This window comes from Xiphophorus hellerii, chromosome 13, assembly GCF_003331165.1.
Source record: "Xiphophorus hellerii strain 12219 chromosome 13, Xiphophorus_hellerii-4.1, whole genome shotgun sequence".
Lineage (NCBI taxonomy): Eukaryota > Metazoa > Chordata > Actinopteri > Cyprinodontiformes > Poeciliidae > Xiphophorus > Xiphophorus hellerii.
In genome coordinates, this window is record NC_045684.1 from 1710508 (window position 1) to 1726473 (window position 15966).

Here is a 15966-nt window from a genome sequence, read left to right on the forward strand (position 1 = left end):
CCAGTAGTCTTGCTCCAATGCCGTTTAGCAAAGCAAGAAATGGAGGACATAATTTAAGAAAACAAAGTAGTTTGAATTTGTTGTGATTAGCATGCTAACTACTCAGGTTTGGGAGCAACCCAAAGTTAGCCACACGTAGTGCTAGAGCTTTCTGCAGCACCAGTCAGAGCAGTAAGCATGGTAGCCCGGTAGAGAAGCATTGCTAAAGTCACACTGGTTACATTTCTATTTAAACTATCAGTATTCAACTGCTAATAAAACTTTTATTTGAGGTCATCATTATCTTGCAGCATTTGTCTTTACCCCGTTGCACGTAGGTGGGATATATTTACTTATTGCACCATTTCATTTAGCATATTTAAGTGGCCTGTTAAAAGTTATAACTTTATGTGCAAAAAATACACAATATTTATGATGGGACTTGTTAAATATACAGTAATTGGCCAAAAAGTACCAAGAAGGAATGGTTTAGTTTTGGTTTCATGTGATTGTTGGATTAGATTATTCTTTTACCATATTATTGAACAGATTGTACTTTCTAATGAAAGCTGCCGTTTTGAGTAGTCCAGTTTAGTATAAACATGCATGTATTGATGCTATTATAATTATATAATTGTTTTTGTTGATTAGTTCTGTTGATGACCAGAGGGCTCATTGTTCTAGTGTTGGTGTGACAAACATGGCTTTTATTTACCTCAAAATTGACTTCATTTTTAATTAGCCTGGTTGTCTGTTAATCTATTATAGTACTTATATTCCAATAATGGGCTAATATACCATATATAATTAGTCTAGAGAGGGTCAGGTTTTCATTAAGAAAATTAGTTTTTTTATAACAAGTTGGGAATTCAAGTCTGATTATTGTAATGAATAAGAAAGTAAGAAGAATACATTTTTATAATGAGATTTAAAGCATTTTTTTATTATGTCCCAAATTTGTATTGGTTTTAGTTCATTTAAATTACCACAGATTTTCAGCTTTTAAAATACTGTAGTTGTGTTTATTTTTAAGATACACACATGGTATGTGGTTGTGTGAAAGTATTTTAATGCTGTCAGATTAATATTTTTGTCTTCACATATAACTCTTACAACATTACATTAGTTAACATACTTATTACCAATGGTTAAATCAATGTGATACAGGTCACACTGTGTATATTAGGGGACCAACACAGGGCTTCATGCAAACCCACATTTGGACCCTATAAAATTATTTTAAATTATAGTAATGCTTTCTGGTGTTTCCTGAGACAAACTGTGTGACATTACTCACTTTTTCAGGTCACTGACAGATAAATCTTGATAACACTGTTGTTCCTCTTGTGATGCAACCACTTACAACTATATTTGCTTATTCTATCAATTGCAAATCAAGTCATTTATTTACATTAAAATTGATCTGCATTCATACTTCTTCTTGCATCAAAGTACTTCAAATATATACATTACCCCAAGGTTTTGTTATTTGCTGTGTATTTCAGTCGAATGTATTTATTTTCAAGCACATATGCTCAAACTTGCTAAAGTCATATTTAGACCTGTCACTCCTGAAAATGTAGAAAACATTATGAAGAAAACAGTCAGACTTTAACAAAAAGATAATTCGGAAATATTTGATTTAAAATAAATTATTGGAAAATACCTGCTATTAAATATTTCTTACTGGCATCAAGACATAAACTTAAAAAATTATATCAATTTGTTTGTTTCCATTCTTTTATATGATTGTATGAAACCGTTCAGTATAATGTTAATAAATCTCCAGTTCCCAACATTAATAAACCCATAAATCTTATTTTTAAATAGTCATGAAAGAGCAGAGAGGGAAACAGACCCCTGAGCAAGATGCCGTGGAGCACATTGCTGCTTGTAAAGACAAACCCTTCCTGGAGGAAAAGTTCATTGACTCTTTTAAAGGTAGGAGCTGCATTTCTTACTTATTATTTAGGTCAGCCACACACACAGAGTCTTCTGGACTTGGGCCACAGCTTCATTTACTGTAAATACAAACAAATAACCACTGACTGTCAGTTAATCAAATGTTCTTGGTCTTCTTAGTCTTATGTAAATATAATTTTATATGTAATATTATTCTGAATTTTATCTTGAAATCACAAGTTCAACATTTTTGTAGTTTTATTTTTTAAATGAAGAATCTTGGTCTGATTTTAGTTATTGAAACTAAGGACTCTGAAAAACCCAAATCAATACATTGTGACTTGAGTTGATTACATATTTTCTAGGAAGAGGTGTGTTCACTAATGAAACCATCAAGCCGTCTATGTTTGTTGTGGAATATCGTGGGAAGAAATTTTCAAGAGGCATCAGATCTGAGGAGAGATTTGGCGATGCTTTGAATGGTTTTGTTTTTGAATTTTCATGGAAAGGAGAGCGATGGTGGTAAGTTAACTTTTATTTGATTTGAAAAGTTGGAAATCATTGTCCGGAAGGAACACAGTTATGATATGATGGTGGTTTTCTGGCAGCATTGATGCTTCGGAAGAAGACAACACACTTGGCCGACTTGTGAATGATAATCACATAAGTCCAAACTGTGAAATGAGGAAGGTTGTTTGTGAAGGGAAGCCACACTTGTGCCTGTTTGCAGTTGAGGAAATCTCTCCAGGCGAGGAAATAACATACTACTACGGAGAGTCCAGTTATGAGTGGCGCTCAACGGTAGGTTCATAACAGTTAAAGCAGCTTTTTAGATTTTTTTTTTAAAATGCAATCAGCTAGATTACAATCTTATGGTTTGTCTACTTAAGGTATGCCAAGCGTTGTCTCATTAGTTTAAATCTATTCCTAACATTCTCACAAGGAATATGAATGGAGCTCTGTGCCTAAGAAGACCAACAATGTTCAGTTGATCTCCACTTTGATAACAAATGTGTTAGAAAATCACTTTACTGATTAAAATTAATGTTACTCAAAGAAAAGTTAGAAGGGATTTGAAATGTCCTTTTTTCATTAAAACAATGAAAAACCAGGTTCCAAATACCTTCCAAAGGCACTGCTGAAGAAGAGGAGCGTAAAGCTCATGCAAATTTAGAAACCAAAACAGATTTTAAGTGTTGGGTAAGGAAGCATACATAACTACACTTATATATTTTTAAGGCTATGCGACCGTAAATGCACAGACATAAAAAATACTTTTGTTGTTATAGATGTGTTAAATTCTTTCTGAAAGACTTTAATGTTGGTATTGTAAGGCTGCTTTAAACAAGTTTGACTTTTTAACTTTTTTTATTGCTGTGCAATAAAAAAAGAAAATGTTTTATTTGTAGTATAATTTTTAAAAGTTGAAAATTGCTGTTATTTTGTCAAAAAGGAATAACTTTAATACTATTTTTATAACCATTTATATGTAATGTTTCTCATTGCATTTGCAGGAATTTTACTGTGGGTTGACTTCTTTAAAGAGAGACGGCTGTCCTTCCTCATCAGCACCACGGCCTAAAAGGGTTTGTGAAGAATTAAATAAATCTGAAGCCTTTATTGAATTTTCTTTAATTTCAGTTCAAATTTTAGTGTTAAGTTATGCATATTTGTCTTATACCCCTCCAATTCTGTATAAAGATAAACAAACATCCTAAATTTAATATATTTATAAAGTTTAAAACAAAGCTTTTTTAAAAATCATATTATTTGTCTGAAATAGTTTATCTGAAAACTATGAGTCTATGTTTATCTTAAACCTGTTTGCTGTAGAAATGTGTTTCAAATCTATATTTTAAATTTGAAGTTCAGTAAGACTGAAAAAAAATGAGATTGGAAAAGTGTATAATTTAAAGATGGAAACACTGACAAAAGATTATTCATATGTAACTCTACTTTGGTTCTAGTCAAAGAAGTCACAAATTTTCTACCGTGAGGAATCTTCTGACAATGACGATGAACAACCTGGACCAAGTCGTTGTGTTCGAGCGACTTCATGTTCAGCTGATCGGGAATCTCCTCCGGACCTTACCGACTCTTTCATGGAGCCATCAGAGGACTCTCCTGATGAACACAAGACCAAAAAGGATTATGAAATCTGCAAACCCAAACAAAAACGCATGAAAATGTTTCCCACAAAAGACAAATCTTTTACTTCCAAAAACCATTGCTTTGTTTGCAGAAAAGCAATGCACAAAATTTCTCGTCATCTCGAAAAGCACGCTAAGGAACAACCTGAAATCGCAAAGGCGTTTTCATTTCCTCCAAACTCAACCGAACGCAAAAGGCTGCTTAACATATTAAGAAACAGAGGAAATTTTGATCACAATCAGGAAGTGCAGAGGAGCAATACTGGAGAATTGAAAGTGAAAAGGCGACCAAAATCTGGCAACATGAGTTCAACAAGCTTTATGTACTGTCCGTATTGTAAAGCCATGATGACACAATCATTAATGTGTTATCATGTACCCAATTGTATTAAAACTTCACTTTCTGTAAATAATAGTGTCATAAATGGCACTGAGGAGTTGGAGTCAGTGCACAGTATCCCTCCTGATGTGAAGAAGATACTTTCAGGGATGGAACAAGACGAAGTCAGACTTGTGATTCAAAATGATCACCTTCTGATCCAGCTGGCAAAGAGTTTATGCAGAAAGTACAGAAACGACCCATGCAAGGAGCATTCTGTCCAGGAGAAGCTGAAGGAAATAGGGACACTCTTGTTGAATCTGAATAAAAAGAGAATATTAAGCTTTGAAGATGCAATACAATCCAAGAAATTCTCCAGCATTGTCAATTCAGTGAAAAACATTGTGGGTTTTGATCCCATAATGCAGACTTACAGCAAGCGAGGACTTGCTTTCAATTTGGGAAATTCACTAAAGAGGATCGCCAAAATCATTCTTAATGGGGAAAATATCAGTGAAACAATGAGGAGTTCTGCTAAAATATTCCTAGAAATGTGTGAGAAAGAGTGGGGTGGACTTGTGTTGGACACCACTTTTTCATCAGTGAGAGGACAAAAAGTTTGCAGTCCAGCTGCAATACCTTTCACACGTGATGTACAAGCTTTCCATTCCTACCTGGAAAGATTATCAGCTTCTGCCACTGAAAGCTTGAAGACATCTGACGATCCTCAAGTCTTCAATGTACTTTCCAGGGTCACACTTACACAGATTTCGGTTTTGAGCAAATGTACAACTGAGGTTTCAGAAATGACACTGAAGTCTTTCGAGGAGAGGGGCAACTCCACCAAGGTGTTGTCCAAGCACTTTGTCAAGATAAATATTCTGAGCAAGAGTGGCCTGTACGTCGCCATTCTATTGACCTCTGAACTCACCAGCACCATAACTTTGCTGATCAGCAAGAGGCTGGCCTGTGGTGTCCATGAGGACAATCCGTTCTTGTTTGCAAAGCCAGACTCTTCTGTCACAAGCCACTACCACGGATCTCACTGTATCAAGTCTTTCTCAAGCCTGTGTCATGCGGAGAACCCTGAGAATCTCAGTTCTGCTCATCTCTGCAAGCACATGGCAAGAATATTCCACATTCTGATGGAGAACGACGAGCTTGAACACCTTAGTGAACTGGTTGGCCTTGAGATCCAGACCAACAAGGAATACTACCAGTCCCCAGAGGCGGCCGTTGAACTTGCTAAAATCTCTAAACTCCTCCTGGCAATGGAGAAAGGAACTCTGGACAGATTCAAAGGAAAATCTCTGGCCGAGGTTGAGATCGATGGTGAGTTTCCTTTGTGACACTCGGCGGTCAGCTTGCAAATGAAGGACAAGTGGTGAAATATGCTTTCTGTTGAAGATGAGCTGGAGTCAGATGAGGGGCAGAGCAGTGGTGGAGAAGATGTGGAAACGTCTATTGAAGAGTCAGGTTCTCCACTTCAACATTGTGGTACGTTATAAAATATTCTTCTTGACATTTTTGGTATTTATGCTGTACTCAGCCTGAGTTTTATAGTTTTATCTTGTAGTCATCCAGACAATGACTCTCTGAACAGACTTATCTTTCTACTTTTGCTGATTTATTGAAGAATGACCACTGGCTTTCTCTTTGACCATCATAAAACTGAAATATACAAGGCATGGCATTAGCTAAGTAACATTGCAAATTCGCCTAATGCACGCTTACTGCAAGCTAACTAACTTAAACGTGCAAAACATGTTACCACTGTTACACAAAACAGAGAGACAATTGTTATTTTTCACATTATTTGTACTTGCGTACAAATCTTGTTAAAAGCAGCGTTTTAAAGTTTATATCAGCTTAACTTATGAATGCTTCTGCATTGTATTCGGCCATCTTGGATTTATCTGCTTCCTGTGTTTATTTGTCAAGGTAACCAAAACAGTGTCACAAAACAATCATCAAGGGAGTTGTGGAGTGTTTTACTAAATGTGTTATCTAGTGTAACTTACAAAAGGCAGAATATTTTCCTTTATTGATATTAACAAGTGGAATATATATTTATCTTCTGTTGACTTTAGGTACATTTCAGGAAGCTGTGGTGTTCATAACTGTTGCAAAAGAAAATCATTCAGTAACTTAAATGAATTGCCTGTGTTCAGGGACTTGTTTCAGATCATTGAGCAAATTGGAGCAATTAGGAGCAACAGCTTCCATGAACTACTTATCAGTGATTATTTTACATCACTGAGGAATAATGTTGGAATAATATCTGAAGAATAGAAAATGTATCTGCAAGTGTGTTGACGTTCATAGCAGTGATATGAACCACCAGGTTTACAGGAGCAAACCTTTAATGTGACTAACATGCTGATGTTTGCAGATGTTCCAGAGCAGCTCGATGGACAGCTGAATCCGGCTGTTCAGGATGCTTTGGAGCACATAAAGGCTAAAAGAGACAAACCCTTCCTTCAGGAGAAGTTCATAGACTCTGCTAAAGGTTTGTTGTCATAAAGAATAATCACATTCTTTTTTTAGATAAATCTGACATTGAAACAATTACACCTGATGAGACAAACCTATTAAAATCTCATTAAGGTGTTGGCACTCCTCTGCTAATGTGCAAATAGCTGAGCTAATCTTTCATTTAGCGCTACAGTGTTTTTGCTAACTTTGAAAAGGTTTGCCACACTTAGATTCCCTGAAAACATTTTTTCTGGAAAATTCTAAAAATGTTGAATTGGCACTTTTTAAAGCCTTAATTTACTTGTTTTACCTGTTTTGTAAACTTTCAGTTGAATAAAGTTTGACATCTGTGCTGAAGTCTCATCTAGTGTTAAGAACTCTTCAAATATTTAAATGTTTATATTCATGCTCTTATTTTGAAGTGGTTGAAGACTGTTCATGCAGCAGTTACACCGTTACACTGTGTTTTAACTCATCATTGACATTCACTGGATGTCATCAAATATTTAGTGCTTTTGCAGTAACCTTTGCTAAATACCATGTTGGTATGGTTCTTTAGTATTAGCATTAGCAGAACAAATTTTTATTATCAGTTCTTTAGGGTTAACACAACTAACTTCTAGTTAGCAACACCCACCACTGTTAAAATCTTTTTCTGATTTTCCAGGGAGAGGTGTGTTCACCAAGGAATCCATTGAGCAATCTTCTTTTGTTGTTGAGTTTCGGGGGAGGATCTCTACTTGCCAAGAAAGCTCTGAGAAGCAACCTGGAGATTCGTTAAACAATTATGTGTTTAACTTTTCATGGCAAGAAACAAACTGGTGGTGAGTTTTCTGCTTTTCCACAGCTAAAAACATCTTTAGGCTGAAAACCTTTGCCTTCTTTCCAAGATTTTTTTTTTGTCACTAGTCATGAAAACACAAATAATTAGATAAAACACCAAGTAGAGCAAATTAGCTCTGAAAATAATAAACCGGTGTGCCTTTGCTGAGAATAAATCTTAAAAACCCACATGTAAACTTACCTTGGTCATCTTTCACTGGTGGCCTTCAGCCAAATTATAACTTAGAGAGGTGACTGAAAGTTGCCACAGTACCTTTGACCGTTAGAGAACCTCAGGAAACCTAAGTGGTTTGAGATGATCTGAACAAGAACTACAAATTACAAACTTTCACCCTTTTTCAGTCCAGGCTGCTTTCACTCCATTACTGCTGGAGCTCCTTGAGTTTAAGCAGAATATCAGAGGAAATGGAAAATGTTCCACAGCCCAAATATACGAGAACGGAAAATTTAGAATAGGATTAGAAGTTGTTGACAAAGTGGCAAACTGGAACTAACCCTGTTGGTTTAACTGTTTCTTAGTGTTGACGCTTCAGCTGATGATGGGAGTTTGGGTCGGCTCGTAAACGATGACCACCTTGATCCAAACTGCAATGTAGTGAAGATTACCTATGAGGAGAAGCCACACCTGTGCCTGTTTGCACTGAAAGAAATATCAGCTGGTGAGGAGATAACCTTTGACTACGGGGGATCTTCGTACTCGTGGCGCCCAGAGGTAGATTCACATTGTACAGTGATGCATACGGTTCTCATTTCTGTACGTTTTCTGTTTTATCGCTCATCTCTTCTGGAAAAAAAAAAACAAGACAAAACAAAAAATGTTGTAAAATTACTTTGTGTTTATTTGGTCATCTGTGTTTTGACAGGATCCTAGCGAGGATGTAAATATTCCTGAAAAAGGCTTGGAAAAGGATCCAGCTGTCCCCATTGATAAAAAAGTATGTTTTGTACAAGACATAGATGAATATTTATGCAAAAGAACAGCAATAGAGTACTTACAATAAATATAAAATCTCATGGTTATAAAATGTTAACAGCTGCTGGGAGGAAGAATCAGCTTTTGTGCACATAGGATGCTGTAGTTTGTCACCGATAAGTTCCCCATGACTCTGTAACTGATTCTTTCTTCACATTTAAAACATGAATTTGTTGGAAAAACACATCCAACTATGTTTTAGGTTTAAATTTGCTTTTTTAAAATTCATTCCAGCTTGAAGACTCTGCAGCAGAATCCTTCAGCTCTGCTGAATCCTCCGGAGATGAATACGTCTGCAATGAACAACCAGACGGCGATGACAGTTTCTCAGAGTCTGAACTGCCTGGCGGGGCGTCATCCACCGTAGAGGGGGACTGGTCTCGCTCCAGCTCCGACGACTGGGACTCCGACACGCCGACCAAAGCTACTTCCTTAACGAGGAAGAACTACTGTTACGTTTGTGGAAGACCTCAGTCAAAAATCTCCCGTCACCTCTTAACCCACAGAGCGGAAGAGCCTGAGATCGCTGAGGCTTTTAAGATGCATCACAACAACAAGGAGCGAAAGAAACTGCTCCAAAAGCTGCGGAACAGAGGAAACTACAACCACAACCAGGAAGTCCTGAGAACTCGAAAAGGAAAACTTAAAGTGAGGCGAAGAACAAACACGTCCTCTATCAAAAACACTGCTACCTGCATCTACTGTAAGCTCTTGTTTATGCGAAAGACTTTATGGAGGCATCTTCAGAAATGTCCGATGAGGATCCCCTCCCCTCTAGAAGGCAAGTCAGGGATTTTAGCATTAGTTGCATCTGGGCTAACAGAACCTGAAAACAGGTCGTCAGGTGTGAGGAAGATTTTAAAAAAACTGAAAGAAGATGAAGTTACCTCCTTAGTTTTGAAGGATCCTTACCTTTTGCGGCTGGCTCGCTGTTTGTACTACATGACGGATGGCAAGAGCAAAGACTACGAACTCAATCGGAAACTGAGACAAATGGGGAAACTGCTCGCAACCTTGAAAGAAAAGTCTATAATGAGCATTGAGGAGGCTTTAAAACCACAGAACTTCAATGTTGTAATGGAAGCAGTGAGGAAAGTCTCAACCATGAGGAAAAACATCAACGCCAAGCCACTTTCAAAAGTAATTGGATACTCACTTAAGAAAGTGGCTGATATAAAATATGCTGTAGCTGTGAGCAACAAAGCGGATAACGAGACGATAGAGGAGGCGAAGGAGTTCCTGAAGCTGTGTGAGAAGGAATGGGCTTCAAACGTACCAATTCGACAGTCTGTACAGGGAGCACCGACTTTACCCTTCATCCAGGACGTTCAGCTGCTGTTTAAGTACATCCAGAATTCGGTGAGCTCTGCAGTCTCAATTCTGACCAAGTTTCAAAGCCCACCAGTCTACATTGCCCTCCTCAAAGGGATCTTCGCATATGTGGGTATATTAAGCAGAAATTTTACTGACATGTTGTATGTGACCCTGGAGTCGTTCCTGCAGTGGAGTGAATCTCAGCCTCAGGAAAATGCTGACACCAAGCAGCCGCTGCTTGACAAAGTTCTCTCCAAACGGCTCGTTAAGATCAACATTGTTAACGAAAAGAACCAAAACGTAGTTTTCAGTCTGACCCCAGAGCTGCTCTCTGCAATCACCATGCTGGTGGAGAAGAGAAAACAATGCGGTGTGCCCGATGGTAACCCCTATCTCTTTGGATGGCCGGATAATTTGTCCATGAACATCTGGAAGTGGCAACGGGTCATCTCCATGTTTGTGGGTTTGTGCGGCGCCAAAGGTGAGAAGAACCTAAAGTGTCCGTTCTTCCGTATTCACACGGCAAGAATTTTCCGTATTCTCATCCTGAATAATGAGGAGCTCGGCCAGTTAGCCACACTGCTGGGGTGCGATGTTAAATCCGAGAGCGAGTTCTACCAGAACCAGGAGGCGGTTGGAGACATCGCAAAAATCTTGGTGCTGCTGTCGGCTATGGAGACCGAATGTCCGACCATGTACCAAGGAAAATCTCTGGAGGAAATTGAAATTCCAGGTATGTGTCCTCCCACCTACCAATGGAAGTAGAATGATAGTAAAGATTATGCTCTTTGCATACTCAAGAGGAAGTTTTTGCTTGATTACAGCAGACGTCCAGGTTACTCAACGGTTGCTTAAATGACTTTCTTATTCCAATGATAATGTCAAATAAAATTTACTCTAGCTTTACAACCAGATGAACCAATACTTGATTATAAAATATAAATCAATTATCATTGCTAAAATACAACACAAAAATGAGCTTGAAGAGATTCAAGAGGCTTAAAATGTAACTAAGACCCTGTGAAAGCATAGCCCCGCCCCCAAATTGAGGCGGAGCCTAGAGACGCAAAGAGGTGGGGCCACGTGTGGGGATGAGGCAGCACTGAGATGGTTTAAGGCCAAAATTGCAGCAGAGTTAAACAAATTTACACAAAAATGTCCAAATTTCAATAGTAACATACAGATAGCAGCCTTGTACAGTTTACTGCAAAAAAAAAAAGTTGATTTGGCATTTATTTACTCTTAAAATTTCAGAAAATGCTTGAAATATTTGGATGTAGGGATTAAACGTGATGTGATTTTACTGGTCATTCTGAACTTAGGCTTTGGGTTTGTTGCACTCAATGAATAACAAGTTTTCAATCTGGTTATTTGGTTAAATTTGGTTAATTTACAAATAAGAGGCACAAATCCCTACGTGGAAAAAGTCAAACTAAATCCACCTCAGATTTAAGGTGGTGGTATTGTGTTAGTTTGCAGCTGCTGTGGTATACAGCTGCAGAACGGAGCTGCAGTGCTAAATAATAAATACAATCTTAATCCTGTCCAATGAAACATACAGTTTATATTTACGTTTTAATGTGAGAGAACCTGCTAAAAATATATATCCTGCTCTTTAGTGAATCAGTATGTTTATTTATTTATTTTTTTTTCAGCGCTAGTTTATAAAGAGGCACAACATTGCATATATTCTGAACTGGACCTAAAGATGATCTGTTAAGTTTATGGGGTTTTAAAATAATTTAAATAACGTAAATAAAGCCTTTATTCCACTTTCTTGTGCAGAACCCCAGCGCTGATTGCTGCTGGTTCTGGTTGAACTCAGACTGACAGATTCAGGATATTAAAATTGATGATAATAAATCTTTACTGCCTAAACTGTAGACAATACATGAAGGATTCCAAATGCAACAACTTTATTCATCTTTTTGATGGAAAACAACAAAATCTGGTGTTGTGAGCATCAAGTAATAAAAATGTGAGATTTTTTTTGTATTTAGTTTGAGAGGATTTTGGTAAAACATTGATGTTTTTCTCCAAGATGAGCTGCCGGCGGTGATGGAGAACAGCAGGAGAGCCACTGAAGCTTCTCGTCAGGCGAACGGTGGGTAACACAACATTCAACTGTAGGTTTTTCTTCCTCTTATTGTTGCAGGCACATTAAACATCCTCCTGTATGTTGTTAAGCAGTTGTATAGCCGGCACTTTTTTAGAAGGAAAGTTAACCTGCAGGGGAACGCAGAAGGATTTACCTTTTGGCTTTACGATAATAATCCCAGATATCCTTAACAGCAGCTTCCCTTTTAATCCATGTTTGTTGGTCTTTACTAAACTCCAGCCTTGTTTTGCAGCTTTTTGCTTTCATGCAGAAAACACTCCTTTGGAGACGTCTCACAGTCCATATCCCTGGAAAAATGCAGAACTTCAACCACAAAAGCAAATGAAGCTCAGATTTGCTCCAAACACTCCAAACTGCAGAATTGATGCATCCACCTATTCTTATAGCTGAACTTTCTTTCTTCCAGGTGGTTCTCCCTCATCGACAAAGAAGAAAGGCAAAGGTTCTTCCAAGAGGAGTCGAGTCAAAAAGAAGCAGGAAGACGAGGAGGATCGGACTGAAGCGACTCGTGAGAAAAATGAAGCGGAGAAAGAACCAGAGCAGAGCAGCGAGACTCAGACCAATAATCAAACCACTGCAGCTCCTGACAAACAGAACGAGAGTCAGATTTATTTTAGCGACGAAGACGAAGACATGAATGTAGATTTTAATATTGACATCGACATAAACGATGATGACGATATCAGAAAAGAAGGAAGTAAGGCTGATGATGACTCTGAAGCGAACCGTCAGGATAAAACTGAAGAAAATGAGACGAGTGAGACTCGGAGGGACAACAACTCGTCTGAAGACACGATGGGACAAAACAACGAAGACGATGATGATGATGTCAGAAAAGAGGGGAATGAAGCTGATGATGACTGTGGAGCAAACGCTGGAGTTCAGGATAAAACAGAAGAAGTCGAGACGATGGGACAGAACGAAGAGGCAAACGGTGAAGATGACGATGATGGTGATGAACAGGACGGCTGGATGGGAGCAGAAAGTGGAGGATCTTCTCCTGTACGCACAGGTAGGATCTGCTGGAGTGTTCCTGTCATGTTTCAGCTCCAACGTTTAATTTCATTTTCATTTTGCATCATTTACAGAAGAGAAACGCAGCAACTTTGAGGCAGCAATGAGAAGCATGAAAGTAATCAAGATTTTGATCCGCAAACTGAACATGGTGAGTTTATTTTATGCTTTTTATCAAAGTGCAACATTTCAACTTGAGATTTCCTTGCAGCCATCTTTGTTTTGTTTTACGTAGGAGAACTTGCAGATTCCTGTCCGGGTTTCACAGTTTCCTCTGAGTGAGAATCAGTCGGTCAAAGATCAGCCGTCACCGGTCGCTGCAGACGAGCGTCGATCCACGTCCACAGAGGAAACCAACAAACAGACAGACACAAAGGTGAGACTACTCCGTGTCAAACTGAATAATTTCAGTGCAGAGGATTGGAGAGCGGAGTGAGGAGCGTTAGGAAAGTTACACAGTAAAAAATTAACGTTTATTTAGCCGGAAATAAAAATGTTCACCATGTTGGTCATACATTTATAAATGTCAAAGCAACAAACTAAATATTTAGTTTACAAACTAAACATTTAGCTCTGAACTAAGTGTTTTATTAAGAACTAAATATTTATTTGCAAAGTATTTTACAAACTAAACATTTAATTTGAAAGTAAGCATTAAATGTGTGAAATAGTGAAACTTGATTTATTTAGAAGAAAACCTGCTAAATAAATGTTACTGTAGTAAGCCTAAAGTGAACCAGAAGACATGAATGAAATGTTTTTCTCTCTTGTTTGGTTTCCAGGCTGTGAAGATGAACTGCTCCCACTGTCACAGGATCATGACGAAGGGACAAACGGCGTACCAGAAGAAAGGCTTCACTGACGTCTTCTGCTCCAAACGCTGCCTGTTTGAGATGTTTCCTCCCAGCAAAGCAGCTCGGAGGAGCTGCTACTACTGCTTCAGGTTAGTCTGAAGAACCAGCAGCTGCAGCTCTGCACATCTGAACTGATTCTTTCCTTCCACAACATTTAAACTACTTGGTCTGGAATAAACTGAAGTAAATAATCTGCAGGAAAAAGTCTTTCACAAAGAGCTGCTTGGTTGAGTTTTTCTGTCGGATTCAGGTCTGAAAACATGGAAGAAGGTTGATTTAGTTTCTACAGTTCATCCTGCTGAAAGAACTGATTTTTAGTATTCTGCATTTTTTTAATATAAAGTCATAGATCCTCCACTTCTTATCTTTTTGTTTTTCCATGTTTTCTCCCTTTGTTTCACAGCAGAACCACCTGGGAGTTTGTGGTTAAAAAGCTCAAAGATCCATTCAAAGTCCAGGAGAGTTTAGAAAATGTTAAAACGTTTGTGATGGTAGGACAGAAGAAAGTTTTCCTGCTGTAGATGTAGGTTCAGACCAGTTTTCTTGTTGCCATTTCTTGATTTATAAAGATCAAGCCACATCTTCCGTACATGGATGACACGTTCTCTTGTCTTTTCCACTTATATCAAAAAAGAAAATCAAGAAAATTTTACTGGAAAATCTGATCAACTTTAAAAAGTATAGATCAGGGTCACCTCCGTTTGATTTGATTTATTTCTAAAGAAATGTTTTTCCAAACAGGATGTTTTTATTTTTATTTAACTTATAATAAAACTAAAATTTAAGTTTGGGTTTTTTCTGTATTTGCTGCCTTCTGGGCTTCTTTAGCAGGATTGGCTGGTACATTTCTAATAACATTTAATAAAACACAAGATAGCTAAACTTTAATCTTTCTTATCGTCAGTCAAATATTGAACCGTTTTCTGATTATTTTGACCCAGAAATGATTTCTGTTGAGTGTTTAATGTTTCTGCTCTTCTAAGATGTTTTCTGTAAGCTTTGTGTTTTTTAATAATTGCTTCTCCTTTCAGGGAGAACCTGCAGCCGCTGGAGCTCATCATGGCCGCCGTGGACCTCAAAGGAACCATGAGAGACTTCTGCAGCACCGCCTGCTTGTGCTCCTTCAGATCCAGCTCTCCTTCTCTCCAGAGAAAGTTCACCACCACATCCACCCAGACGCTGTCATCGCTCTGCAGCGCCTGCAGGAAAAACTGCGTGGTAGGATGAGCGTTTCTGATTGGCTGTTTGATAAGGCCGCATATTAGAGCCGATGTAGGTAGAAAAAATAAGGAGGAGTACATTTCTGCCAAAGAATCTCAGAAATGTTCTAGGAAAAACAAGGAAATTTCTGTTTTAAAAGTTGAAAATTTACTAGAAAAAGCTCAGAAATTTTGAGGTTAATCTCAGAAATTGTCAAGAAAAATCGAGTTTTTAAAGTTGAATTTCTTTTACTTTTTAAACTGAGAAATTTTTAAATTTTTTAAGTAGACAAAATATAGAAATTTCTCAGTTTCATAAGTTGCAAATTTACTAGAAAAAACTCAGAGCTTTTCTACAAATCTTGGAAATTTCAAAAGTCAAAAATGTTTTTTTAATCAAATTTTCAATTTTTCAAACTCTGAAATTTCCTTGTTTTTTTCTCAAAAAATTCTGAGATGAATCTCAAAATCTGAGTTTTTTTTCTACCAAATTTTTAACTTTTAAAACTGAGAAATGTCCTTGTTTTTTAAGGAAATTTCTGAGAGTAATCTAAAAATGTTTTTTTTCTGCCTCCAGCGGCACAAATACGCCGCTGTAGATCTGAGTGTTTTCTGTGGTTCTAGAGCGAGCTGGAGTTGAAGCTGGATGAGTGCCTGCACCGGTTCTGCAGTGTCGTCTGCTTGGACGCGTTCTGCAGGGAGAACCTGGGCATCTGTGAGAACTGCAGCCAGTCCTGCAGGAAGAAGCCGCTTCAGCTGAGGCTGGAGGACGGATCAAAGACCATCTGTGGTCCGGACTGTCTGGAGGAGTTCAAAAAGGTGAAG

The 15966-nt window shown here is 37.9% G+C and overlaps 1 protein-coding gene across 4 annotated transcripts in view; it reads left to right on the forward strand.

Annotated features, from left to right (window-relative positions):
• Nucleotides 1-15966, forward strand: part of LOC116730585 (uncharacterized) — a 34200-nt gene that overhangs the window by 133 nt on the left and 18101 nt on the right. For 3 of the 4 annotated variants that reach the window (XM_032579918.1, XM_032579919.1, XM_032579920.1), the window contains exons 2-19: nt 1810-1920; nt 2247-2403; nt 2490-2682; nt 3396-3467; nt 3849-5682; nt 5758-5847; nt 6743-6859; nt 7493-7649; nt 8188-8380; nt 8532-8603; nt 8876-10688; nt 11997-12059; nt 12481-13086; nt 13163-13239; nt 13324-13464; nt 13871-14031; nt 14974-15160; nt 15766-15960. In XM_032579918.1, coding sequence (XP_032435809.1) covers nt 1812-1920; nt 2247-2403; nt 2490-2682; nt 3396-3467; nt 3849-5682; nt 5758-5847; nt 6743-6859; nt 7493-7649; nt 8188-8380; nt 8532-8603; nt 8876-10688; nt 11997-12059; nt 12481-13086; nt 13163-13239; nt 13324-13464; nt 13871-14031; nt 14974-15160; nt 15766-15960 — 6237 coding nt within the window. In that variant the 5' untranslated portion in view covers nt 1810-1811. The remainder of the gene's footprint in view (nt 1-1809; nt 1921-2246; nt 2404-2489; nt 2683-3395; nt 3468-3848; nt 5683-5757; nt 5848-6742; nt 6860-7492; nt 7650-8187; nt 8381-8531; nt 8604-8875; nt 10689-11996; nt 12060-12480; nt 13087-13162; nt 13240-13323; nt 13465-13870; nt 14032-14973; nt 15161-15765; nt 15961-15966) is intronic. The other variant, XM_032579921.1, reaches the window with a different exon arrangement.